This window comes from Syngnathus leptorhynchus, chromosome 19 (assembly GCF_054491065.1).
Source record: "Syngnathus leptorhynchus isolate UIUO chromosome 19, UIUO_Slep, whole genome shotgun sequence".
Taxonomy (NCBI): Eukaryota; Metazoa; Chordata; class Actinopteri; order Syngnathiformes; family Syngnathidae; genus Syngnathus; species Syngnathus leptorhynchus.
This window is the reverse complement of record NC_141213.1, coordinates 7,074,587-7,100,000: the sequence shown is the minus strand read 5'-3', so window position 1 is coordinate 7,100,000 and position 25,414 is coordinate 7,074,587. Positions and strand designations below refer to the sequence as shown.

General features: G+C 44.1%; 6 protein-coding genes across 14 annotated transcripts in view; 2 read left to right on the top strand and 4 right to left on the bottom strand.

Moving 5' to 3' along the window:
• rsu1 (Ras suppressor protein 1) overlaps positions 1 to 2,287 on the bottom strand; it is a 3,531-nt gene extending 1,244 nt beyond the window's left edge. The window contains exons 1-7 of one of the 3 annotated variants that reach the window (XM_085938915.1): positions 2,156 to 2,287; positions 1,287 to 1,397; positions 847 to 897; positions 613 to 733; positions 377 to 495; positions 152 to 234; positions 1 to 80 (exon numbers count right to left, since the gene is read on the bottom strand). The exon at positions 1 to 80 is cut by the window's left edge and continues 35 nt beyond it. In XM_085938915.1, coding sequence (XP_085795041.1) covers positions 1 to 80; positions 152 to 234; positions 377 to 495; positions 613 to 733; positions 847 to 897; positions 1,287 to 1,395 — 563 coding nt within the window. In that variant the 5' untranslated portion in view covers positions 1,396 to 1,397; positions 2,156 to 2,287. Of the gene's footprint in view, positions 81 to 151; positions 235 to 376; positions 496 to 612; positions 734 to 846; positions 898 to 1,286; positions 1,398 to 1,510; positions 1,646 to 1,692; positions 1,712 to 2,155 lie in introns of those variants that run through there. The other 2 variants (XM_085938916.1, XM_085938914.1) reach the window with 2 other exon arrangements.
• alg14 (ALG14 UDP-N-acetylglucosaminyltransferase subunit) lies at positions 2,178 to 3,420 on the bottom strand. The gene is made up of 4 exons (XM_085938923.1): positions 3,252 to 3,420; positions 2,808 to 2,959; positions 2,575 to 2,697; positions 2,178 to 2,408 (listed from the first exon to the last, which is right to left on the bottom strand). The coding sequence occupies exons 1-4, from the start codon at positions 3,391 to 3,393 to the stop codon at positions 2,178 to 2,180; spliced, it is 648 nt and encodes a 215-aa protein (XP_085795049.1). The 5' UTR covers positions 3,394 to 3,420.
• A 768-nt stretch (positions 3,421 to 4,188) lies between these two features.
• zfhx2 (zinc finger homeobox 2) lies at positions 4,189 to 15,537 on the bottom strand. 3 transcript variants are annotated; one of them, XM_085938903.1, is made up of 5 exons: positions 15,414 to 15,537; positions 12,081 to 12,239; positions 11,461 to 11,518; positions 6,854 to 10,854; positions 4,189 to 6,713 (listed from the first exon to the last, which is right to left on the bottom strand). In XM_085938903.1, the coding sequence occupies exons 1-5, from the start codon at positions 15,420 to 15,422 to the stop codon at positions 6,282 to 6,284; spliced, it is 4,659 nt and encodes a 1,552-aa protein (XP_085795029.1). In that variant the 5' UTR covers positions 15,423 to 15,537; the 3' UTR covers positions 4,189 to 6,281. The 3 variants fall into 3 exon arrangements, with proteins under 3 accessions (XP_085795029.1, XP_085795028.1, XP_085795031.1); XM_085938902.1 differs by lacking the exon at positions 15,414 to 15,537 and adding an exon at positions 14,948 to 15,317; XM_085938905.1 differs by lacking the exon at positions 15,414 to 15,537 and adding an exon at positions 14,775 to 14,932.
• On the top strand, positions 12,686 to 17,125 carry thtpa (thiamine triphosphatase). Of its 4 annotated transcripts, none has more exons than XM_085938919.1 (4): positions 12,686 to 12,759; positions 15,867 to 15,936; positions 16,120 to 16,665; positions 16,879 to 17,125. In XM_085938919.1, exons 1-4 carry the CDS (start codon positions 12,730 to 12,732, stop codon positions 16,977 to 16,979), a joined length of 747 nt encoding a protein of 248 aa, XP_085795045.1. In that variant the 5' UTR covers positions 12,686 to 12,729; the 3' UTR covers positions 16,980 to 17,125. The 4 variants fall into 4 exon arrangements, with proteins under 4 accessions (XP_085795045.1, XP_085795048.1, XP_085795046.1 ...); XM_085938922.1 differs by lacking the exon at positions 12,686 to 12,759 and adding an exon at positions 14,500 to 14,519; XM_085938920.1 differs by lacking the exon at positions 12,686 to 12,759 and adding an exon at positions 15,447 to 15,595 and having other exon boundaries at positions 16,879 to 17,120.
• Positions 17,126 to 17,394: 269 nt separating this feature from the next.
• dcaf11 (ddb1 and cul4 associated factor 11) lies at positions 17,395 to 22,475 on the top strand. Of its 2 annotated transcripts, XM_085938908.1 has the most exons (15): positions 17,395 to 17,598; positions 18,136 to 18,376; positions 18,471 to 18,598; positions 18,672 to 18,790; positions 18,939 to 19,003; positions 19,202 to 19,302; positions 19,447 to 19,593; positions 19,758 to 19,812; positions 20,021 to 20,089; positions 20,279 to 20,336; positions 20,473 to 20,658; positions 20,771 to 20,924; positions 20,989 to 21,141; positions 21,274 to 21,380; positions 21,554 to 22,475. In XM_085938908.1, exons 2-15 carry the CDS (start codon positions 18,150 to 18,152, stop codon positions 21,623 to 21,625), a joined length of 1,641 nt encoding a protein of 546 aa, XP_085795034.1. In that variant the 5' UTR covers positions 17,395 to 17,598; positions 18,136 to 18,149; the 3' UTR covers positions 21,626 to 22,475. The 2 variants fall into 2 exon arrangements, with proteins under 2 accessions (XP_085795034.1, XP_085795035.1); XM_085938909.1 differs by lacking the exon at positions 21,554 to 22,475 and having other exon boundaries at positions 21,209 to 21,364.
• psme1 (proteasome activator subunit 1) lies at positions 22,387 to 24,895 on the bottom strand. The gene is made up of 11 exons (XM_085938918.1): positions 24,696 to 24,895; positions 24,477 to 24,509; positions 24,041 to 24,103; positions 23,795 to 23,908; positions 23,657 to 23,699; positions 23,487 to 23,584; positions 23,296 to 23,364; positions 23,149 to 23,216; positions 23,023 to 23,077; positions 22,859 to 22,945; positions 22,387 to 22,594 (listed from the first exon to the last, which is right to left on the bottom strand). Exons 1-11 carry the CDS (start codon positions 24,732 to 24,734, stop codon positions 22,514 to 22,516), a joined length of 750 nt encoding a protein of 249 aa, XP_085795044.1. The 5' UTR covers positions 24,735 to 24,895; the 3' UTR covers positions 22,387 to 22,513.
• Positions 24,896 to 25,414: the final 519 nt, after the last annotated feature.

Here is a 25,414-nt window from a genome sequence, read left to right as displayed (position 1 = left end):
TGTATGTGAAGCTCCTTGAGTTGTACCAAATCCCCGATATCCTTTGGGAGTGAGATCAGATCGTTGTCTCGTAGGCTCAACTGGGTGGGAGAAAAACATTCAGTTCATTTCCCATTTCCAACCATTATTTCGCTCCGTGCCATTCACTTACTATTTGCAGCTTGGTCATCTTTCCGATGTCAGCTGGCAGGACCTCGAAGTCATTATCGCTCAGATATAGAGCACGAAGAGTTGCTGTAATACAAGAACCCTCGTTTGTAGAGTTACTTTTGCTGTGACATACAACTGATATTATTGTTCAGAGAAGGCCTCAAAATAAATATACATGTATGATGCCACTCTTTAAAAACAACCGAGTTATTTACTGAGCAATTACTTAGATAGAAGAAGTTTCCGGGCAATGAATCTTGACTTAGGTTATTGTAGGTGAGGTCCAAAACTTCAAGCGCTGGCAAAGAGCCAAAGCCTCTGGGCAAGTTGTAAAGGCGGTTCATTCTGCACACAAAATTCAGCCATTGTTGCAAGAAAGCTTAGTCAAACAGTATTAGACACCAATCTCGATCATCCCTTCTAAAAGAGACGCCTGTTGTCCCTTGTGGAAAGCAAGCGTACCCGAGATTAAGGTGTTTCAACTTCTGAAGACTGCTAATTTGAGTTGGGAGCTCTTCAATTTGGTTGTTGAACATATTGAGAACCTCCAGGTTTTTCAGCTCAGATATGTTGGCTGGCACCACTGAAAAGAAAAATAGCTAGATCTTAGAAATTGCTATACAGGAGTTAGTCGGGATTTTTGCCACGCGTGTGCCATCGGATCATCAAACAAAAGCAAAATATTTCCAGGCTTACCTGTCAGCTTGTTATGACTCAGGACCAATTGAGTAATGTGGGACAAAGTGACTAAAAAGTCAAAGCACATGAAATCAATCAATATTTAACATTTTTTTATATATACTACACAAACACACATATAGATATATACACATACGTATATTGGTTTTTTTTTTTTTACAGACAGACGGAGGGAAGATGAATGAACTATGAAATGATAAAGTGTTTGGATTACTAGGAAATGATCAAGTGTTTGGATTGTACTTTAACGTTCGAGCTGTCTATAACTGTACAACGCCAACAATACAATTAAAAGCACGTCTTGGGAATAAAAATAAACTTGATCTTTTTTATCTGATGTAGCATGACTACAGTCCCTTCGATTGAGGGGCAGAACGGGTACACAGTTCGTTCACTTCACGATGAGCTTGCAAAGAAAGTCATGCATCCATCCTTACATAGTCCGGGTATATCCAACATGTTCGAAATGCCTCTGTCACACATCTCGACATCGGGAAGGTTCTTCTCCCGATTCTCATCCACTATTTTCTTCAATGACTTTGACATTTCTGATGATGAAAAAGGGAAAGACAATCGCTAGTCAAAATCGTCAAAGCGCACACAAAAACAACAGGTAAATACAATCAAGGAAAAAAAAAGGTATAGAAAATACAAAACTTACTGTTGATGCTTTTTTTTTTGCTCGCGTCCAACACCCCAGCAAATCACAATACCAAAAATGGATATGGCATGCGACGAATATTCTTCTTCTAATACTGTTTCGGCAGTCTTTACGCGGAGAATGCGTAATTCTGCCCTCTACAGGCAAGACCAGATAGAGGTATGAGACTACTAATTCATTACCTTTATGACTCAAGTTTTTTGACAGCGCCGCATAAGTGTCCTAAACGAAAAAAACTACAGTCAGCTTTTACATGAAACATAACCTGAATAGTTTAAAGGTGGAAAGGTTTGAATCTGCCAAGAAATGTAGAAATTAAAGGGAGGAAACGGAATGAGTCCAAATACTTGTGGGTCTTGGAATAGAGAGAATGTAAAATTTTTAATCGGGGAGAATTCTTGGAGTCAGTAGGCATAGTAAAGTTGGAATGGGTTGAATATACAAACGCATGTGTGTCAATAAAGTAACAAAATCCCGCAGTCCATCAAGGCATACTGAACGGTTCAATATTTTGCAATGTACCGTAGCACCCCAAGTTTGTTTTGCAAGCGCGCCACCAACTTTGAATCACTTGTAAGTGTGGTGTGACCTGAGGTAAACAAAAATTAAAAAGTAACATTGATCCCAAAACATTGTGTACGCTACCTTTTTGATCCAAAAGTAATGATTACACAATTCTGCCGAGGAAAATAGACTTTGGATAGCTGTTCCTCAGACTGGCCCACTGCACAAAAAAATAGTCTGAAAGGTGGTAAAGGATTTTCCCTGTGAGCGACAACGACTCCACCCGACAAATGCTTTCAATAAAAACAATCGTGACTTTCTTAATTCCCACAATTCCAAGCAGGAGTCCTCCTAGGCAAAGGGGAACACAGGTTCCTGGGCCATTACACAGAACCTAAAACAACAAAGTATAAAGTGATTATAATTTCGGGAGGAATATAATGGCATAATATTACTGAAGACTGTGTGAGTGAAACAATAGCTGAGCGTCCCTTCAGGGGAGTGTATCCGCACATGCGCGTGCAAACACACAACATATTTTGATGAGAATGTTGACTCACCATATCTGGTCTGAGCCTGAAGATCAGGGGTAGAGCGTAAAATTGGGCATTCAGTGTGCTTACAACTGAAGAACTCCATGACTGATGGACCTCTCGGCTCCGAGGGATCCGATGAATGGTAAACTAAAAACATACATTCATCAAATTTTGCATATGACAGAGTCAATATTTGACAAGTTGACTTTGTTCTATTCCACAACTTTAACACCGGTCAAGTAAAATAAGCTACTTACTTGTGGATCACAATCCAAGAGCTGTTGGGATTTTTCAAATGCACGGATTCTTTCTTCACTCATCGTATCTGTATCCGCAATAACGTAAAATCGAGGTGAGTAGGCACTGGAAAGGCTCTTCATCAATCGCAGGATTTCTGTCGTGTGACCGCCTGAAAACACAATTACAACAAATAGTCATATATAAAGCTCCTTAAGGTTGGCCTGACGGGACGCACAATATTTTCTGGGATCAATACATTGGGCACAATACCTGCTGCCTTATAACTTGCTATGAGTCAGAAGAGAACATAGAAACATGATAGATGTGGGTCTTAAAAAAACACAGAATCTTGCGGTTGTTGATCTAGTTTTCTCAATTATCGATTGTGGTACATTTCGAAGCCTAAAACGTCTGTCAGAGTGCCTCAAGGGTACGATAAAATTGCCAAATATCACTTTTACCTGATCCTGCAACGACAAGGAGCACAATCCGACCTTTATTACCAGGTTTATAGTTGCGCCCATTCCTGACAACGACATATAAACGTAAAAGAAGTAGCAAGCATGCTACAATAATAATAGAGCATCCTAATAGTAAAGTCATCACACTTCTTCTTCTTCCTCCTCCTTCTTCAACCGGGTATTGGCGGGTTTTAAGTAATTTTCAGGTGGTTACCGCCATCTACTGTGCAAGAGTGTGTATTACCAGTTCTTCATAATCAAATAAAGTCAGTTCCACTGTTTCCCAGGTTCATCTGATTTTATTTTTCTGTATATCAAAGAAAGCATAATGAAGACCAAACACAAAAGGCAAGGTACAGTGAGGAAGGGGGAGGGGCAAAAAAACCTAATCAGAGGTCTAACAACACATAACACTGCCACTATTATTGTTCAATATTCAGAGGAAAAACATGCTCAGTCTGAGCAGAGAGGTGGCATGAAAACAAGAATGAATAAATCAAAACAGCACGAGTAGTAATGGTCAATTCAATAAGTCGTAGTACAGTTATAATGATAGTGATAATCAAGTTGACAATGAAATGTAAGATAATAAAAGCAGATCTCCATAAAAACCTATTTGATTTGGACAGTGCAACACCGCCTTTCTGTGTATTATCCCAGTCTTGACATCCAAACACACGCATACAAGATGAATCCCGACAGACTAAACGTGTTTTAAGTCATGAAAGAACACTGCCACGCACCGATTCGCTCGTCATGTTGCATCCATGGCTGTCGTTTTTGAAATGTCTGTAACTTGTGCAAATATTGTGAACTAGTGCAAGAGTCAAGCCGTGGGATGTCCTTTACAGTTTGCATTTGTGAACACCTCTTGATTGCTTTTTGGTTGTGGTTTTTTTTTCGTTTTTTTTTTTTTTCTTAAATGACACAAAAAAGGTTACTTTGGAATATCACTTTTTTTAATATATATCATTTACAAAAAGTTCATTTTAGTTCTGCATTTGAGTTAAAACTATAACATTAATATACAAATTCAAATGGAAGGAAAAAGCTCTTAAGTGAGTTGTGTCCTCCAACACAGCACCATCTTTTTAGCTCTCAGTCAAAAGGATACATTGCAAGAATGGAATAGCCACAATTGGCCTGCAAGATATTGGGGAAAGCCAATTTCCTCCCTTGTTTGGTTTGCACATATCACATCGCATTTCACAGCATGTGCATTACCAGGCTAGGTATGAACAAGAGGTTGTGGTTGGGGGGGGGGGATTTGAAGAAGCACTCGTGCCTTTCAAATTTGATTGGCCCTTCCACACTTGCGGTGAAATTCTTATTTTGAAAATAATATATTATAAAGAATTTTCGCTTTCTTTTTATAGAATGCACTGTCATGTTTATATGTGGACCAAATTGGAACTCGAAACTTTTCAACTGTTCAGTGTTTCAGTATTAATACTACACAAGAAGCTGAATGGCAAAATTCACCAGAACCCATGAAATGAAATGCAAATTGCTGATGACATTCAGTCTTAAGATCCTTTTCTGATGAATTTGTTGCAATGGCAAGATACTTGTCATGCGGTCTTAATTATCGCTTTGGAATTCTGATCCAACCTTTTGAGGAATTCTGCCATTCATCTTTATAATAAAACACCAAGCTGTGCCCAAACAATGATAAAACACTGAAGAGTGCTGCACAATGAAAAGTTAAAAGAAAAAGGACAAAATCATTTCACCTATAAAATATATATAATGCGTTTTTGCCCATTATTCCAAACTTTTTAGGGCGGGCAAATGAAACCGAGCGGATTGCTTGAAGTATTTTTTTTCTCACACAACACCACACGAGTTGGACATTGGTTGTTTTGTTTTTTTTGTCCCGGGCTGAGAAAAAGCTGGCAAAGATTTCCGAGGCAGGTTTTGCTCATGTTCTATCAAAAGAATGACATTCATATAGATGTGTAAATTAGGGACAGCGCTTAATTTCACTTCCATATGCCGTAAGCTTTTGCTTTTTGAACAATATTATGTTTACACCTAAAGCGTGACTCAAGAAAAAAAAATATATTAAGGCATCCAACATGCATGAATGCATCTTTCCATAAAAAGACACTGGCATTAGAATGCTTCAAAACATTTCAATGTAATATGCGTCAAAGTGCGGTATGCCAAGATTCCTTGCAATTTTTATAAGTTTTTTTTTTTTTTTTTTTGTCTGGATTGTCATGACCATAAACTAGAAACATGGCAGGGGGGTGGGGGGTGGGAGAGAAGGGGTTTAAAAGCCCTACTCTCTTATGTACCTCTATTGTATCCCAAACGTACTTCTACGCGATAGTCCATAGATCATATATCCAGTAGCAAATCAATAAAAGCCACCGTCAAAAATGCATCACATTAATTCAGTCCATTCCTCTCGTACAGAAGCAATCTTTGCCCGGGAAGTGACAGCATTCCCTCCCCAAAAATATTCCATGGGAGCAAAGTGGGATTTATTCCATGTTTTTCCCAAATAGTGACATGGTGGTTCAAAAGCTTTGTTATCAGTCTTTTCAATTCAAGCCGCACAAGTCACGTCCCTCCAGAGCTTGGTAGGAAGGTCGTTGAAATCAAAGGTGTTTTGTTTAAAGGTGAGATGAGTTCAAAAAAAGTATCATCCATCACTCAATCATTCACTCACTCACTCACTCACTCACTCACTCACTCACTCACTCACTCACTCACTCACTCACTCACTCACTCACTCACTTACTCACTCACTCACGGCAAACTGATTAAATCAGTAGCAGCAGGGGAACTGTTTGGTGTTGATTTGGGGTGACGTTCACCAACGTGTCCATTGGAGTCATTAGAAAGGTTAGAAATGGGAAATTGGATGGCGTGCTGGGGGGAGGAGAAAAAGCCAACTTCAAAGCCAACCAAAAAAATTAAGTTAGGTGGTGAGGAATAGTGCTCAAACGTGTTTGTTAAAACTGGAGGAGCCCAAATGGGTCCAAAGTTAGTGTGCAGACCAATCCTGATCTGAATTTTCTTTTAACTGCTGCTGGTAGCCGCGGCTGGGGGCACCTTGATGACAACCACCCCTCCGGAAGCAGAACCGGTCACCGGAGAAGAATGGCCAACCTGCAAGTTCAGGTTGACGCCGCCCGAACCTCCGGCGGCAGTTCCGTTCTTGTTGACCAGCGCGGTGGGCTGGCCAAAGTTAGTGGTGCGTAGCTTGGCAAGGTGAAGCGACGAGAAGACGTGGGCCCTGGCCGCCGCCCGCGATTCAAAGGAAACCTTGCAGACCTCGCAGCAGCCCGTCAGCGTCTCGTTGGATGCAGACTGGCCGCTCGCCAGGGAAGTCGGAGTCTCTGTGATGGTCAGCTGAACCGGTTTGGGCAGGATGGGACGGTTGGCTTTCAGAGCGTTGTACTGCAGGTAACTTCCCGAGCTCATCGACACCTTCCCCCCGGCTTGAGGACCCTGGGGTAAAGAGAAGGCCACACCAACGAGGAGAGAGGTGTTCATATCAGGCAGCAAATTCTTCATCCGATATCTTACCTTATCCATACAACTGTCAGTCATGGACCTATTTCTTTTCTAAAATGCGTCAAGCGGCTTACCAGTTTTTCTTGCTGTAGCCTCCAGCGCTTCTCCTTAGCTCTGGTGTTTTGGAACCAGATCTGCACCACCTTCAGGGGTAGGTTAAGCTCTGCACCAATGGCCTCACACTCCATGGCATTAGGGTGGGCGCAGGTCTCGTAGCAGGACTGCAGAATGGAGAGTTGCAGGCAGGAGAGATGCGTGCGCGGCCGACGACTCGAAGAATGGGCCAGAAAGTTGTGGTCCGTGGGGCTTGATTTTCCCAGGACTGGGGTTGGGGTGGCTGAGCGGGCCACTTTGGCCGAGTTAGGGGTGTTGGGACTGACCGGCGCGATGCTGGGGGTGGGAGGAGGGGGGATGGTACGGGGAGGCGGATGGGCGGGAAGAGCCAGTTGCTCTCGCGACAGAGTGTTGATCCTGATGGAGGCTTTTGGGTTCCAGTAGCTAAGGCCGTTTGGTTTGTGGGGAGAGGCGGAAGGGGGCCTGTTATCCATGGGCATCGCGGGCAGCTTGGGAACCATGCGGTTGGTCACCGGAGGTGCCGTCTCGTTCTCGTCGTCGGCCTCCTCGTCGGTTTTTTCCTCCTCGCTCTCCTCCTCCAAGTTCTTCAGTCGAGAGGCGACGGGAACGGGGTCCTTGGGAGGAGCTAAAAGGGCGGGCACGACGCTAGATGCAACTTTGAGCGCGGTGACGCCGCTGGTGCTTTCAAGCTTGGCCTTTGACGTCGCAGAGGCAGCGCCGCCCACCGCGGGTGTGGCCGAAAGCGCTTCCTTGGGCTTGATTGGAACAGGGGTGTGTTTTTTCACCATGACGGCTTTACGCTCCGTCTTGATGAGGGTGCGCACGATGGGAGCGGTGGTGATGAAGCCCCTGTTGTGGTCGACGGGCTTGTTTGAAAAAATGGGCTTTGAGAGCGGCCAGGTAAATTTGATGAGCGGTTTCCCCACCGCCGCCAGGGTGCCGTCGCTGATGAATCGGACCTCGCCTTTCCGTTCCCTCGCCCGCATGTTCTGGAACCAGATCTGCACCACTTTTTTGGGAAGGTGAACCCATTCGGAGATTTGCTCAAACTCTTGTTTCCCGGGGTTGGGATCTTTGAAATAGCATCCGTACAGTATGTCCAGTTGTTCCGCTTGAATGATGGTCCGAGAACGGCGCATATCGCGGTATCTTTTTCCTTTGGCCTTCCTCTGCTGTTGTTCTTGCTCCTGCTCCTTCTCATTGTCACACACGGCGGCGGCATTCATTTTCTCGTCCGACCGGGTGTAAACGCTGGCCTTTGTCAAGTTATTGCTATTGACCAGGTTCACACGACTATACGAGGAAGGCATAGTGGCGAGAGATTCGGGTTTAACCTGAACGACAACCAAACCTTGAGACGTCGGCCTCAAGCCGAGACCATCCAGCAACTGCCCTTTCTGTGCTGAAATGTTATCAACCTGGGATGAGGACGAATTGTTTTTGCCCATACTAAGGTCTAGCGCAGTCTCGCATTCACCGCCGTTGGCTAAATATTGAGAGGATTGGCTCATGGGACCGGGCGATTGAGAAAGGAGAGAACTGGAGAATTGTGCGATGGCGGGCGAGTTTGAAAAGATCGGTACTTTGCTTCCAACTAACGACGGCGCCAGCGAGAGGACATAAGGGCTCAGGAATTGAGTCGAGAAGGGAGCGAGAGATAGCGGGAGGGAGTGTAAAGCACCGCTTGGATTCTGGTGGTCGAGAGAGTAGGGCAGAGAACCTGGGGGATCCCCTTGGGCTTCCAACTCCAGGTCCACATCAGGATCCAGTCTCTCCTTTTTCACCTCCACCTCATGTTCAAACTCTCCTTTCCTTTTCTTCTTCCCCGACTTATTGGTCCCCCCACCATCCTCATCCTCATCTTCATCCTCTGCGTCGGAGAGAAACACGGTTGTGGAGCGCAAGACTTTTCCCCCAAATGCGCCTTTTTCACAATGCACCTCATGTCGCACTTCATCTTTGGCAGGGCTGTCCGGGGCCTCCCGAAAAACCGCATTCTGACTTTCCTCGTCCGTCACGATCACAGAGGTGTAGACCTCGTTTTCTGAGTCAGAGGTCAGACAGGAATCTCCCTGGCCCTCTCTCCCGACACCTTTGGGCCTGTGGCGCTTTCTCGTACAAGACAAATCAATGGCCTGACTACCCGACACGTCAGCGTCGTCCTCCTCCTCCTCGGCTATAATGAGGGAGCTTTCTTCATCATCAAAGTCATTGTCACTGCTTTGCGTGCTGGTTACAAATGACGACGAGCCCTGTTGACGCGCCAGCTCTGAGGCTCTCTTTCTCTGTTTGGCATATCTGGCTTGGCAAAGCCACTTCCGTACCTCCTCCTCCGACAGCCCGACCTCTCTTCCCAGCGCCTCGCAGTCCTCACGGGGAGGGCTAGCGGCATCAGCCTCGCTTCGCGACTCGAAAAAAGCCCAAAGAACCTCCGACTGAAATTCGGACAACACTGGAAGTTCTGGATAAACGGACCCCACGGTATTGCAATGTCGTCGATATTGGTTGCTTAAGGCATTTGAAAGTGGACTGGACTTGGCGGTACCAACAGAGCCGCAAGGACTCGTTGCTCTCTGTGATTTTTGTGGAGTAGAATCAGGGCTAAGCGTGAGCTTCAAATGAGGAGGGCTGTAGCTTGGGTTACTCACCATGGGCGGGGAAGGTGAGAGGATGTTATTATGGAGGCTCTTCTCTATGGCAACCGGAGAGAACGCCGGACTTGCCGAGTCCTCGTTTTCCACATCCGCGTGACGGGCCGAGGTTGCGCTCTCTCGAGGTGTCTCCCGAACGTCTTCGCTCACCTCAGCTCGCGCTTTGCTTTCGACATCCGAACCCTCTTCATCGGGTTCTTCTGTTTTTATGCTGTCCTTGGCTTTGACCTGATCCAAGGGCTTTTCAACGGTTTCCTGTTTGACACTCTCCCCAACTGCTGGTGTATTACTCGGTGGAGCAACAGGGGCCCACTGGTTCTGTAATAAACTAAGTCTTTGGGTCAGGAGGGCTTGCTGTGCTGCATTGAGACCTACAAATGGCACACACTGGGTAAGGAGCTGTCCTTGCTGGTTCTCTAGAGACTGCTGGGTTTGCTGGGCTTGGAGCCCGTTCAAGATCAATGGCAAGACCATGTGGGGCTGAGGCACAATTTGAGATGTATCGGCACCGGTGGGCTGGCTGGGTGCAAACAGGGACGGGAGGAGGGGGTGTGGGAGAGTACTCGGGCTGGATGTGAGGAGGGTGAGAAAGGCTGAGACAGCCTGAGCAGAGGCCACAGGGGTGGCAATGAGGGAGGGAGATGTTTGGACGTTCTCCGCGTCTCTCGCTTTCGTCACCATCACGGTTCCAGTCGTCGCACAGTTAGCGTTGGTCGCCGCCTTGCTGGCTCCGCTGGCCGAAGTACTCGCTGTGGCCTTTGGAGTAGTGGCACTTCTGCTTCCGCCACTCCCAGGGGCACCTGCATTGCTCACAGCATTTCTGCTGCGTGATTGGTGCAAGACGGATTTCATATGACTTTCGAGGGTGATGGAATGATTGTAGGAGACTCGGCATGTAGCGCACTGGAAGGGTTTGTTTGATACGTATGGCCGAGAAAGAGCGGGGCTGGAAGAAGCTGGAGGCTCGCTTTCCCCACCTTGTATTGTTGTCATTCTTTGAATATGGGACGCAGAGTAATAATGAACACTCAGGGCAGTTTTGCTGGGAAAGGTTTCCTGACAGGCGTTGCATTTGAACTGAGTGCCATTTTCGGCAGGCACGCCATTTTGACCGGCGGAATTGGTACTGTTCTCTGCCATCGCTTCATTTTCAGCGGCGCTTTGCTTGGCTACTCCCGTGATTTCATTCGCGTCATCTTCTGGCTCCGTTTCAGCTTCACTCCCCTCCCGATCCAACATTCTGTCTTCTTCCATCTCTTTATCACAATGTCGCTGAGGTGCGTCTGAACGAGGCCGGCAGATTTTGGAGCGGATGTCGTCGGATGGCCTCACTTGTGTACAAACTGCAGCTGATAAACATGACGGAATAAATGGCGCATATTAGTATACTGTTGATCGGACAATACAAGACATGGGCTTAAAATTTAGAAGGCCAAGTAACTATACCAATAAGAGAGTCAATTATGAAAATAAATGTAATAAAAGCTCAGAATAAAGTCACTCCCATTCACACTGAAAAAACACACAATAACGGCTTTTTAGTTACGTTCCTGTTCTGACTTCAGTACAAATTCTGTTAGTCTATCACGAAGCGAAGCTAACTTGCTAGTAAAGTCACAATAAAAAAAAAAAAAACCTAAACAATAAAAGCACTTGTAGGTGATAAAAAAAAAAATGTAAAAAAAGGGAAAAGGAAATTCTGTAAGTTTGGCAGTAAGCAAGCAGAGTCTTGTTTCACGTCACATGATGAGACATCCTTACACCACTGCGTAAATTAGTTCACTGTGTGGCCTTTCCAAGGTCAAAATGCCTTGACGGGACGATCAAAACCAATCCGTTTTTAGTTCCTAGTAACCAAGTCAAGGATAACAATATCATATGTGGAATCTAATCATTGAATATTTACACTTAAATCAATAAAAAAAATTATTATTATTTTTTTTTTTTACTCTTACCTGAAGATAGTAGAGCACTTTCGTTTTCTTCTTCCCTTGCACGCTGTTTCAAAACAGACTGTTGGGGAAAAAAAAAAGGGGAAAGAAAATCAAAGAGGAGAGTCAGCAAATAATTCTAAAGCAACGGCTGGGTTGCGATGTGTTTTCAATTCCACAGTACTTGGGCGTGGCTTGATTACACATAGCAACTATGGAATGCCTTTAATTTTCTAATTAGCCCCAAGGCACACATATAGCGACAACTCCTTTTATCCACCAGAACACAAAACCGTTACACTGCACCCATTTCAGATAAACGGAACACAGGGATAATCTTGCCTGGCGCAATGACCAAATTTGCTACGTCAAGCAAGCATGGACTGTAATCTGTCTACATATCTTGTAGTCAAGGAATCTGAAGCCTTAGCATGCATTTAACAAGTCAAAGAGCTGTCTGTCAAAAGTATAACCATCAACGGCATTATGTGATGAAGGATTCCAAGAAAAACAACAAAAATGTTTCTCGATGATCACGTGGACACTTTTGTCAGATGAAACGACAATATCTTAAAAAGAGCTGTGCGCTGCTTTGCGCTCAACGCAGATAGAAGCAACAATGTGTCATTTGGAGCCACACTTACGATGTCTAACAGTTTGTCAACACATGTTGGAAGTACATTGTGTTGCTCAGTGAGGTGTCGAGACAGGGAGGCTTGATCTTCTTGGCCTTTTTGGCACAAAGGGCACAGCCGTGCTGCTTTGCCATTGCTGTAATTGGTTTCTTTCTCCCCAGACTCCTCCTAGGAAAAAAAATAAAAGTACAACAACAAGTTGGTAGGGAAGTTGTCTAATTTCTGGTTTTTCAAGCTAACCGAGTTAACAGTGCATTTCTATGAAAAAAAATCAGACGTTACCTAATCTAATTTAACATGCTTAACTAGAAGAGGAGTCACTAACACTAAAATGATAAATGTTTAAAGAAACCTTGAAATTCAAGCATTTATTTCACTTTAGAGCACTTGTGAGAGGACTGAACACGGCTTGAGTTCATTTAAAAACGCAGACCCAAAAAAAAAAAAAAAAAAAAACTTCCTTGTTCACGCCAAAGTGGCTTCTTATCATTTCATATGATCATTTTCTGTATATGAGATTCAACACCACAATCCAGGCAACATTCCTCCTGAGTTAGTCACGTCTTTTGCAGGCTTTCAAATGCTTCTCAAAGTTGACACACAATAGCTCATTCAATGGTAACATCAATTTGGAATCTACTACTACATAAATCCAAACATGGTGTTCCTGGAAACAACGGACATGGGGGTAATAAACCGTGCTAAAACGTGGTTACTCTATACAATACAATGCATCTTTATATCGGTCTTCCACAACAGCTTTTGCGACAACAAAGAACTTTATTGGTTAGTATTACGTTTGCAAACCGTAATTAGCGTGACTATATTTAGCATCACTGAGCGCAGTAGTAGCCGAGTTGCTGGTGCGGAGGGGAATTTCACATTTCCCAAAAATCACATTTCAGATAATGACGCTTGAGCCACTAATATTGGATCATCAAGGAGAATAATCAATTTTAGATGAGTCAGTAAGGTAATGCCAGTGATGTTACAATTATAGGACCAATATCAAGTAACAAAAGTCTGTTAACTAAGATAGTGATTTCTTCCAGCCACTTTCCGGGATCATCAAATGTGCCACGGGGAAACAAAATCAGATTCCACGTAATTATTTAATACAACAATTTATTTATTTTTATCCATCCATGCCAACTCTGTTTAGTGGTACGCAGAACAATTCAATGATCTTCCACTGATCACGATAAATAGTTTAACTTGTACTTTTTGTCACATTTTAATTGGATTGCAGGCTGAGAAATTTTTCTTTGGGAAAAATGTGTTCCTTGGCTAAATAAATGTTGTGAAACACTAATGTGTAGGACATCAACAATCAAGCCTAAAACTTAACTGCCAATCTTTTGTTTCTAGCGTATCGGTCGCTTTTAACACCCAAATGCCATGATCAAACACCTTTCATGTCGTCTCTTTTATGTCTGAATATAAATACAGTAACAATGCAACTCAAGTTGCCCAATGCAGCGAACAAACTATCGTCAATGCTCAATTCCTCACTTCTTCGTCATGCCAATTAGCAAGCTAGCAGGGGTACATGACCAAATAACACTCGGAGACGCCAAACAGCCTCATGTTTAAAAGCCCCATGAGGCGTAACTTGAGATTAAAAGCGAAGACGCAACTTGACTGGCCTTTCCGCGATAATAGTTGACTAATTAAATAAAAGTCTAATTAGCTGGATAAGCGAATCAATTAGCTAGCAAGCTAGGTTAAGCTGCCCCCCCCCCTCCGCTCGCCCCGGTCTTGTAACACCGCAAAAACAGGGGTCTTTCCGGTTACTTTACCAAAAAACAAGTCAGGGGTAGATGAGATAAATTAAGTGAGACTGGAAGAGAAACACACCGCAGCAAGACTCCAGGCGAGTTCGAGCTCGGTCGTAAACAAAAAAAACGGGGAGTTCGAGTCGTGTCACTTTGCTAGGCTAGTTCTGTTAGCACGCGAGATAATTAAGCTCCGAACGGGGCGAGTCTCTCTCCACTCCCCCTCAGTTTCGTACTCCGCATGATCCAGGTGGCCCTCAACAGCAGCCACTTCACCCCGAGACATGAATATGCACTCCCTTTAACTCCTTATCCCCCCAAAAAAACCACGGCCCTCCAGTCGTCTTACCCGTCGGGCATTTACTGGTGATTCGCTCGCCTGCCTGCTTGCTTTGCTTGCTTAACAGCTCAAATTGAGGCCTACACTGACTAAAGCCGTTTAATTAACGAACGTTCTCAGCTTACAGATGTGTTTCGAAAACACTCGCCTCCCCCTTTCCTCGTCCACTCAGACCTCCTTTTGATGCCCCCCACCCCCCCTCATCGGTATCTTTTAGCCCCCGCAGTGCAACACATGCTCGTCCTACGGTGACATTTATAAAAGCGTAATTGGTGCTAGGAAGTAAACGCTTGGGGAGGGCGTCAAAGAAAAAGAAAGCAACGACTTAACCTGGTCAGTCGACAGTCGCGATCGCCTCCCTCGGCGATGGGGGTGGTCTAATGAGAGCAGAACAAGGGGAAACACGGCCCAAAAAAAGTTTCCAATCGAACGTTGGATTTCCAAAAAGGATCGGGATTAGTTCACGGCGCAATCCGTCGCTCGATCTTCTATCGGTTGCGGGCCAACAACCCCCCCACCCTAGCGAACCGATCGCGATTGGCGTTTTAATTAAGTTCGGAGCAATTAGCAAATATCTCTCGTCTTTACCTGCATGGTGGCCGCTCCAGCACACACACACACGCGCACGCGCACGCACACACACACGCGTTTTTCTCCGTGGGTTCCTCACAAGTGAAAAGTTTTGTTGCCTGCCTTCCCTCTCTGCTTCTCTCCCTCAGTGTCTCTCCCCCCCCCTCCCTCCATTCGCCCTCTCTCCTTACCCTAGTAAACACACCACAGCTCCCCCCAAGGCTGATTGCTGACATTCAGAAGGGACGCGCGCGCGCACGCACGCACAAACACATTCTGTCTTGGAATCCCTTATGTAACGCCCAGATAAAACAGATAATTGAAAAATCCAAATGCAGGTATTTAAATTAACGACGTAGGAACAAAGAAAATGAACTGTGACGAATCACGTTATACCACTGTTTTACATTTATAAGACCTGCACATACGCATTTATTACTTTTAAAAACAAAACAAAAAGATGCCCCAATTCTGCCAGTTCAAATAGATCTACAGCGAGATAATTAATGATACATTAAACAGATATAACCACTCGGCTTGGGGGGGGGGGGGGTTCTCGCGTCAATTATGTCTTTATATTTATGTAAATGAACACGTGCATCCGTTCAGAGTAAATATGTGTCCAAAAAATACAGGAAATTTAAAAAACCTAGGCACCATCTGCATGCCGCTGCATTACTGGAACAGGAAGTGACGGTCCTGAAGCCCTAATAGGTGTCCCTAATTGCGCCTGTCTAGAAATTGACTTGCTGACGTGTAGGGGGGGGTCCGAAAATCGTACGTCGCTGCGTGTTTCGATGTCGATGTATTGAGGGGAAAGAACGACTTGACTTTGAACGGTGTGTGAATTTCAAGATCCGGTGTTGTAAAATTGTCATGTTGGTGGCTTAACTAGCTGCAGATAGTGGAATTTGCATTGCAGTCGCATTTGATTTGCAGGGTCAGGTGCAAATACAACACGAAAGGGTAATATATATAGGGAAATATATCAATATAAACATAAATGTAAATATATATAACAATATTTCCGATAACGACCCTCAGGTTTGACATGAATTTCATATACTTGTTAAAATGCTATGTTGTGAATATAAATACATTTTATTTCAGATGAGTATCGAAGTGGAGAGAAAGTTTGTATGCAATGCCAACAGTCTGAAAGCTCTGGAAGAAATTGGAGGTATGTTTTACTGTTGTTTTTAATTGACCTAAAACAGGACATGGGCAACTATGGAAAAGTCACTTTTCAACTGCTTGCATACATCAAAATAGAATATAGCTACATGAATCATCGATAAGATTCTTGTTTACACTTTTAACCCTGATCTTTTATCGTGTACCTCTTTCTCCCATTTATATTTAGTTTGTGTCCGTCAGCACCAGTTCCAGGACCGATACTTTGACACCCCACAATTTGACCTCACTTTAAGAGACGTGTGGCTGCGTCAACGTAAAGGATGCTGGGAACTCAAGTGTCCAACCACAACAGTCAAAGGAGGGGAAGAGTCACAAGGAGAACCATCAAAAGCAGCCACTCTGTGTACTCGCTACAAAGAGTTAACCAATGTGGCCGATATTCTTCTGAAGCTGAACGAGGTTCTAAAAGACATTGGTGAAAACAAGTCCCCGATAACCGAATGCTGTCCGACTTCAACTGACCACCATCCTCTTGGCAATGCAGAAATGAACCGTGTGCCAAAAGAAGGTTGGGCGAGTGCTATGAATCTGGTATGCTTTGCAGAGTTTACCACAACGAGACGGACATTCACTTTAGAAGAGGATGGCGTCAACGTAGATCTAGACGACGCAGACTTCGGCTACAGTGTAGGAGAGATAGAAGTCCTCATACCAGAGGGAGGGGATATGCAGGCTGCCCTGGACAAGATTCACAGAACTGCAAAGAAGCTTGGTGAGCTCAGAGCTAATAATTAGGTTTATTTTTGCACCGAGCTTGCAAACACACAGCACAGGATGAAAGAAAGGCAGAGTGAGAATGAAAACAACGTTAATCAAATTATTTTGTGTTGCAAGTTGGTCTTTCTTTAATGTGAATAAGAATACAAATGTTATGCAGAGGAGTACAATTTGATAGAAGTTGAATTTCTTGACGTTTTCTTCCCAGGTGTGGCTGGAGATCAGGCAGTTGATGGGAAAATGTCTGTTTACCTTCAAAGAAACTTCCCAGCGCACTATGCAAGACTACTGAGTCAATACATTTTGTAGACAACTTGTCGCAATGAAGAGTCATCGGCAGTGCTGTTATTTAATTGTTCAATGTATTCAAATAGATTGCAAGTAAGACAATAAATGTGTTTTCTGCTTTTATTGTTCTATTCGTCAAAGTAGGACTCCTGGATTTAAGAGCTCTTATGGGTGATTTGATCTTTCTCTATTTTGAAATTTCATAAAAGTGACTAACTCACCAAGTCGAACTTTGGCTTAACATTGAGCTGATTACAAAGTTAGATTTCATGATATGTTATGATCCAATAAGATACGCTATGGTACGGTATTATATATGATATCTTCTATGAACGAATCCACACCTTGAATCAAGATCCACTGGTCTGTTAGAAGAATTGGTTATTCCATAATCAATCATTATATGACTGCATTGTAATATATTTAAACCAGGAAGCCTCGGCGTTGCCAGTGACGTCACGGCGTAGGGGCAGCGGTACACTTTTGTAAACAACATGGCGTATCACCGACTGGCCGACAGATGAAACACTTTGGGATTTTTCATCAACTAGAAGACGTTTCATGATTTTCTCAAGAGAACTAACACAACGGGCCAATCAACTTCAGAGCTGTGTCAAGGAGACCGTTTGACACCCAAACGGTATTGTTGACGTCAAAGTCGTCGTTAAGCATTGGGGCTAGCTCACCCGAATGTAGCAAGAGCACGAGCAAGAGCACGAGAAGCAAACAGTACATTCCGTGTGCTAAACATGTCAAATGGATGGATAGATGACTCCAACTAGCAGTCTCGAAGCGACATCATATCATTGATCTCGAATTAGCCGGATGTCCACGCGATTCTAATGATCTACGCTTTGATATTGTTTTGCTGTTTCCTGTACATTGCAAGGCTCTGGCGTTATATCATCACATTGTTTACCTCTCTAGCCTTATTTCAATGTATATATTTACTGTTTTCCTGCATGCAAAATATGAGTAGAAAAACGCTCCCATTTGATTGTAATCTCATCATATATCGTACTCAGTGAACGACTTTGCGCATTGCTAAGTGCAGTGTCTCAAGTTCTTGACAGGTTGAGAAAAAAAATCAGGGCATCAATTATGGAAATTCAGCTATGCTACTATGGTTAACATTCTGGTCTATGTCATATTAATGTCAATTTTTTCTTCTGGGCAGGTGCTCTTCAGTCTATGGGCTCTCAGTCCAGTTCTGGGATGTCTGGTGGAAGGGGATCTTCCAGTGACAACCCGGTTGATCAGTCCAATTTCGAAGAGCAAAGCCAGGGCAGCGGCAGCAGCAGGAGCAGCAGGAGCAGCAGTAGCAGCAGCAGCAGCAGCAGCAGGCAGCAAGGAGACGCAGTGTCAGCATCAGAAGAGGACGTTGACTTAGCTGAAGTGCTGGCTTATCTACTGAGGAGGTGAATTTGATTTGCTTTAACAAGCTGACCACATTCCATTCCAATGACCACTTCCTTTCCATGTTGGCTTTGAATGTAAATCGTGTTTGTGCAGGGGCCAGGTCAGACTGGTCCATGGCAGCGGAGCCACAGGCTTGCAGCTGGTCCAGTCGTACTCCGACTCGGACGAGGACAGCGACGGGGCGTGGGAGGGTCGGCTGGCAAACCACTACAATCCTCCTGGTAAGCAAGCGACTGGCAAATGTTCTGCCTAACTGTGGACAATTCTGAGTCGTTTCGTGTCTTGCCCTAATAGTGGACACCCAGCCTGACACGCACGAGGTGGACCACAGCGAGATCCGAACTCAGATCCTGGTGGCCACTGCTTCGTCCGACCTGAAAGGCAAAACCAGTTTCACGCACATGCTAACAGAGGTGAGTCGTGAAGCTCAACTGTCAAATCTGAAAAGCAGAGGTGTTCGTTGACAACTAATAAAAAGCTTTGAGATGATTCGTCATATTATTTGTTATGTATTCATGTGTGTGCATTTTTTTTTTTTTTTTGTACTTTTGTCTTGATCAGAGGGCACAAGGACGATGTAAAGGCTCGAGTTTTTCCCATGGAGAGTGCAGTCGCATCCGCTCCAAGTAAGTGACTCCTAAAAGGCAGAACGCACGCGTTTGGAACTTTGCTTGTTTTCACTGTTTGTGAACTGAACTTCCCCAACACGTTAAACGGAGTGCTTTTTTAAAATCAGATTGTTCCAAAAATGCTGCTCCAATTCAATATTGAACAAAATGATGCCATTTTTTGTTTTGTTTTATTCCTATTGCATCCCATCCTAGTTTCCTGCCAAACTATGTCTCTCAGAAGGCGAAATACAACCACAAAGCTTTCTGTGGCGTCTACAGCGAGGACGGCAACATGTTTCTCTCTGCCTGCCAGGGTAAATGACCCACACCAACAGTTGTTGACTTCAATAAATACATAGATGGTCTAGTACGCATGAGGTGCTCATGATTGGAGCGAAAGCCGGAAAACAGAGGCATTGAAATTGCTCAATATGGTTGAAGAATATTTTGCGCTTCAGATCAGAACATCCGCCTGTACGACACAAGCAGAGGGCGCTTTCTACTACGGCAAACGGTGAAGGCTCGAGATGTCGGCTGGAGCGTTCTGGACGTGTGCTTCACGCCGGACGCGCAGCACGTGCTCTACTCCAGCTGGTCGGACTACAGTGAGTAGATGGTGCAATTGAGCCTGGAACTTCTAGCCCTCTCAGCTTTGGACTTAGTTGTCTGGCGATTATTTGAAGGAATTGCTACCTACTTTTTGACTGTGAGAGAGCAGATGCTGTATTTTTTTGATTTTTTATTTTTTTTTCCCCCTTCCTGCCTGCAGTTCATCTGTGCAGTATCAATGGGGATAGTGAAAACCACACTGCATTGGACCTCAAGTTAGTGTTTCCCCTCATAATAACTTAGGCATTTTCACAGCAGGTAATTTGTCACTACTCAGCAAACGGATCTACTCTTCCTTCCATTACCAGATAAGAATGATGTCTGTAATCATTTTTCTCACCTTCATTGTTTGCCATTTGTGTCGCCGCCATAAATGTCATGTAGATCGTTCAAAGATGTGATCTTACCTCTTTTGTTTTGTAGTCCGGATGAGAGGAGGTTCTGTGTGTTCTCACTTGCTGCATCCACAGATGGCAAAGAGATCCTGGGAGGGTGAGTGAGTGCACTTTGCTTTTCTGGATAATCACGATTTCCCCCCCCAAGTTGAAAAGAAATTGTCATTTCAATCTCCTAATATCTGTTTGTTCAATTGAGACGTGACACACTGTTAACTTGAATTTTTGATGTCCAACTCGCCTGCGAATGACACTAGTTTGTTCTGGTCTCTTCCTCACCATTTAGAGCAAATGACGGCTGTCTTTATGTCTTTGATCTTGAGCAGAATAAAAGGACACTGAAGGTGAGTGTTTGTGGCTCACTTTGCAGTTGAGCTGGAGAGATGGATAGAAACATTTGGCATCACTCAATGTGGCTTGAAATTTGAATCCTTCCATCTGAAAGCTGTCTTTTCTCTCGCTCTCTCTCGTCTTTGTCAGATCGATGCCCACGAGGACGACGTGAACGCGGTGGCGTTTGCCGACAGCTCGTCCCAGCTGCTCTTCTCCGGCAGCGACGATGCGCTGTGCAAAGTATGGGACAGGAGGACGCTGCGGGAAAATCGGCCGGAGCCTGTGGGACAGCTGGCGGGCCACCGGGATGGCATCACCTTCATCCACAGCAAGGTGTTTCATCAATCTGTCCAAGCTAACATGACCTCACTTCAATTTGTATTTCATCATATGAAAATTCCAATGGATCATCAGCTTTTCATTGTCATCCTTCATACTGTGCCAGGGCGATGCTCGCTATCTGATCAGCAACTCAAAGGACCAGACCATCAAGCTCTGGGACGTGAGGAAGTTCTCACCCAAAGAGGGATTGGCAGCCTCTCGCCTGGCCGTCACCCAGCAGAATTGGGATTACCGCTGGCAGCGGGTTCCCCAAAGAGGTATGGGACTTCATAGAAGCTCCATAGATACAAAATGAGAATGCAACTTTTCCCTTCTTCGCAGCCTTGAGGCGACATAAGCTGGCCGGCGACACTTCGGTGATGACGTACCGCGGCCACGGCGTCCTGCACACGCTCATTCGCTGCCGTTTCTCCCCCGAATTCAGCACGGGACAGAGGTTCATCTATTCTGGCTGCTCCACCGGCAAGATTGTCAGTGAGTGGAACTTCCATTTTCAGCAGCCGTCACTCTTCTCTCTCTGTAACCTCTCTCTCATTGTCAGTGAGTGGAACTTCCATTTTCAGCAGCCGTCATTCTTCTCTCTCTCTTTTTACGCGCCGGCGCCAGTCTACGACGTGCTGACGGGTGCTGTCGTTTCAAAATTGTTGGGTCACGGTGCCTGCGTCAGGGATGTCACTTGGCACCCGTATGAAGACAACATCATCAGTAGCTCTGTGAGTTTACAGGCTTCTTATACACGTGTAGAAAAGTGTGCAATTTGATTGAATAGATTTGGAAATATATCGATGTGTTAGAAAAATAAGTCGACTAAAATCCAAGCGGACACGAAAATATGAACGTTTCAAACGAGCTAGTAAAAAGTTCAATTGTGCTGGTGTGTCCGCAGTGGGACTGTGTTGTACAAATGTGGGAGCACAGACAAACTCACCCTCTTGACGAGGAGCGGGAGAGAGAATGACACCTTGGAGCTGCCAGGAGACCAAGACGGACGGATGGATGGATGGAGGGGAGTCCGCTCTCCAGAGACTGAACTTGGCTCTTATCATTACAATTGAGCACTATCGAGAGGCAGACAGACAGACACCTCCACGCTTGCTTTAGTCACAAGCGCAACTTTGGTTTTGTTTTTTCTTATGGCCTGTGACTCTTTGGTGAAGAGCCAAAAGCTGAATTGACTTAACTATTGAGTTTTTTTTAAACTTGAAAGAGAAATATATAAGTGATAGGCAATTGTGTATAAATTGTATAGTATTCTATTGACGTTTATAATCTCAAGTGTGTTGAAAAGACGTCACCTCTTATTTCTTCCCAGAGCCAAATTATGACACAAAGAGAAAAGTAAACCCCAAAATGGAAGTTTGGTAGCTTTCACGCGCCTGCGAGCGCATAGTGGCTGCTTGCTTGCATTTGGTCTTAATACTTAGAAATCAAAGTCTTTGTGTGGGAACGCTATCTCTTGAAAAATGCATTCTTTTTTTAAAATACACTCTGTTAAACATGAACAAAAGGTGTCCAATTAAAAATAGTGTGTGCGTGGCAAGCACCGCAGATTTACTCTTGCCATTTTCTGGCACTTGTATCAAAGGTCATATTTCACCCAACACACTTTTGACAGTATCATTAAAACTTTGACTTGTGTTTCTGTTTGCTTTATAAGAAACAATTGTAGAAAGCTCTTCCATTGCTTAGATTTTTCACAAATTAGAGGACGACTGCAAGTGCGAGTGTTTGCTGTTTTATTTGGTAATCCATTCCAAAATGTGTTCAAAAATGGCACTGTATGGCATCTCCAGTTTTGGTCAATTGCATCTTATCTCATGAGTGAACTTGTTGGGGGTCCAACACTTCAGTAGATAAGAGCTCTGCTGTCTCCTCGGGGCCTCTTAATCTTGGCGTAGTTCTTGCTGATAACGTCATACAGTGCGGCCTGGCCGGAGGGAGGAAAGGAGAAGATTATACACAGATATGGCAATTGGGTTGCTCATCTGTTGCACTGTGATGTGTGGGCCCAGCAAAATTTGGTACAATGTGCACTGTTACCAAAAGCTCTTTTTAATATTTGCTCCCTCTCATGTCGTTAAATAAGATAAGTCCATTCACTTGACAGCAAGACAAAACTTTTCGTGTTTTCAGTTGGGTTGCGAGTGATAAGTGGCATCAAAGCGCTAGTTGATAAATGGCAGCTTCTTACATATGTGGCACACATGTCCAAGACCATTAGACGGAGCTCCAAGTACTGAGTATCGTCCAACTCGTGAACCAACTCCCGGTAGTCACCCTGCGGACCGCACCCAATGACACGCCGTTCAAAAAATGTGCAAGAAATACGAGTTGAGTACAATATGAACTACTGACCACATGGGGCGTTTTAGACGCTTTGGCGACTGCATCCCCTCTCTCCAGGTAATATCTGAAAGCAGATAGGATTACATCACACACACAAACAAACACACGCACACACACTCACACTGGTACACTGACTTTGAAATCTGAGTCTGAAATCCCTCCACCTTGGTGCGTGAGCTTGTCAACATCTCAAAGACTTTTTCCTGAAAGCAAAATAACTTGAACAAACGTGAGCTAAAGAAACACACCTGCAAAAGTCATTCCATTTATTCTGCTGCTGACCTGCACCGCAACTCCAAAGTTGTCACCGTCTTCAATTTTGGGAATTTGAAGTTGTATCCACATGGTCACCTGAAAGACAAAAAAAAAAAAAAGACTATCCATACAAAGAACAAATGTGTAGCTACATTTTGTAGTATCCACATTTGTTCCATTCATCCATGTCCTGAAGAGCTCCTTCTCATGAGACTGACCGTGTTGATCTTCTCCTTTAGCGTCTGGATCTGAGGCTTGACCTCTTTCAGGAGCGTCTCCACTCGTTCATTGCAGCAGATAGGACCACAATTAGGCCCTGTTACGCACAACATTTACTGATTTAACATTTTAAATTCCCGGGTGTGGTTCCTGACTTGAAGGTACTGACCTGAATCCTCCTCCTCCTCCTTCTTGTCTTTCTTCACTGTTTTCTGTGACAAGAGTACAGGTTGCATTATTTATTTTTTTCATCTCTCATCAATCGTATTCGATTGCTGAGGGAACCCGTTCATTTGTAGCTTCCTACATCTTTTTCTTGCTCCTCCTTCTTCTTGCGTTTGGCCTCCTCCTTCACAGGATCCGGGATGGGGATATCCAGCGGTGCCTTTAGGGACGCCCGGGCATCACAACTGAAAAAGGTCTGACAACCAAAACATATATTTTTTTAAAATATTTTGAATGGCCAGACAAGCACTAGTTTATAAGAACGCATTTGATATTGTTCAACTTTGTCTTGATTCTATTTCTTGTACGATCTCATCTGAACACTAACCTTCAGGAGCACCTGCAGCTCTTCCATCATCTGAGGGAAAAATGCTGAGACGACCGCTTCTGCCTTTATTCAATGGAAAGAACGACAAGAACATGTCAAATAAAACTGTTGAATTGTGTTCTCTGACCAAGGCGGAAGTGACTGGCAAAAACTTATCAAGGCAAGTCTGAAGAAAAGAATACAAAGGCTAGCTGCCAAGACCAAGTCAGCTTTCCTAGCATCTTCTCATTGAACGACCAAACTCCCACACATGTTTAGTTCTGCCCACGAGCGTCACAAAACAAATTTGCGCAGGCTATTTTGCTTTGAAATGACACACCAAAGAGGGACAGACAACCAATTTGGAGTCAGTTGAAAACGAAACCGAAACTAAGTGCTTCTTTCTTATGAGACACATTATATATGTGGTGGATGAGTTGACAGTATGGTCCATTACCTCCTTGCTGAGTTTCATGGAGAAGTCATCCACCTGAGAAGAAGAGAGTCATGTAAAACTATCTTTATTGTGTCAGCTCGTTGCACAACAGTTGACTTCAACCTGCTCACATGACGCTTTTTTTCTTCTTTTCTTTTCTTTTGAGCAGTGCCTGCCTCAGCTCGTCAATGTATTGTGTACAAGTGGTTCCACGTCATACAAGACATTGAAACACCTTACCTGCTGCTTCGACTCAATAGGAATCTCCATAGCGGCCATGTCGTTTCGAAAAGTGTTGTGGCAGTAGGAAGCAGACAGAAAGCAGCCTTTAATCAAAGACTGCGAACAAGTCAATAACGAAACTAAAAGACGATCTCATTAATGTTGTTTTATTTTTTTGTAACTGCATCTAAACACGCCCCCAAGTGCATGCCTACTATGTGATAGTCGCGGTCCTAATGCCCGCCGATTACTATGGAAGAAAATATGGCGGTAGATTGGGGTCAAAGGTCTTGCACTTGAAAAACCAAAACTCGTTCTTGAAAAACCTAGAAACTGAAAATAAAGGTGTTGAGCTTGAATCTTGAAAAATAAAACAATGTATTCAAAATAGAAATACTTGTATAAAAAGTTTTTGGGAGTGCAAAATAGTCATGCTTCGCTTTGGTAAGTTTTTTGAATAAACTATGTATTTTTGCTTTTCATTTCCATTTCTTCTCTTTTTCAGTTGCATGTTATATATTTTCAGATTCATTCATCTGTCCGTCCGTAATTCTACTGTGCAGGCCGAAGAGTCCATAAGGCATTTTTCCTCTGGCCACCGAAGACTCAAGTACCAAATGCAAAGCCCACCACTGCTCATTACATTTCCCATTTATTTTTTTATTTTGAAGGACAACATCAACTAAATTTTTAAATGATATGTTTGGGGGGCAGAAGTGCCACATAATAAGTCACTC

Bases quoted from the DNA above. Each gene is read 5' to 3' on its own strand.
- dcaf11 (XM_085938908.1), top strand. From the start codon at position 18,150: ATGGGCTCTCAGTCCAGTTCTGGGATGTCTGGTGGAAGGGGATCTTCC. The intron at 20,925-20,988 runs GTATGGGACTTC...CCTTCTTCGCAG, and splicing joins GCAGCGGGTTCCCCAAAGAG to CCTTGAGGCGACATAAGCTG. The intron at 21,142-21,273 runs GTGAGTGGAACT...CGCCGGCGCCAG, and splicing joins CTCCACCGGCAAGATTGTCA to TCTACGACGTGCTGACGGGT.
- psme1 (XM_085938918.1), bottom strand. From the start codon at position 24,734: ATGGCCGCTATGGAGATTCCTATTGAGTCGAAGCAGCAG. The intron at 24,104-24,476 runs GTAATGGACCAT...CATTGAATAAAG, and splicing joins CCATGAAACTCAGCAAGGAG to GCAGAAGCGGTCGTCTCAGC. The intron at 23,909-24,040 runs GTTAGTGTTCAG...TTTGGTTGTCAG, and splicing joins AGCTGCAGGTGCTCCTGAAG to ACCTTTTTCAGTTGTGATGC.
- alg14 (XM_085938923.1), bottom strand. From the start codon at position 3,393: ATGACTTTACTATTAGGATGCTCTATTATTATTGTAGCATGCTTGCTA. The intron at 2,698-2,807 runs GTAAGTAGCTTA...GTATGTTTTTAG, and splicing joins TCTTGGATTGTGATCCACAA to TTTACCATTCATCGGATCCC. The intron at 2,409-2,574 runs GTGAGTCAACAT...TTGTTGTTTTAG, and splicing joins TCAGGCTCAGACCAGATATG to GTTCTGTGTAATGGCCCAGG.
- thtpa (XM_085938919.1), top strand. From the start codon at position 12,730: ATGGTGTTCCTGGAAACAACGGACATGGGG. The intron at 12,760-15,866 runs GTAATAAACCGT...ATTTTATTTCAG, and splicing joins TGGAAACAACGGACATGGGG to ATGAGTATCGAAGTGGAGAG. The intron at 16,666-16,878 runs GTGAGCTCAGAG...TTTTCTTCCCAG, and splicing joins CAGAACTGCAAAGAAGCTTG to GTGTGGCTGGAGATCAGGCA.
- zfhx2 (XM_085938902.1), bottom strand. From the start codon at position 14,992: ATGTCAGCAATCAGCCTTGGGGGGAGCTGTGGTGTGTTTACTAGG. The intron at 11,519-12,080 runs GTAAGTGTGGCT...TTTCCCCAACAG, and splicing joins TTGACAAACTGTTAGACATC to TCTGTTTTGAAACAGCGTGC. The intron at 10,855-11,460 runs GTAAGAGTAAAA...CATGTTTATCAG, and splicing joins AAGTGCTCTACTATCTTCAG to CTGCAGTTTGTACACAAGTG.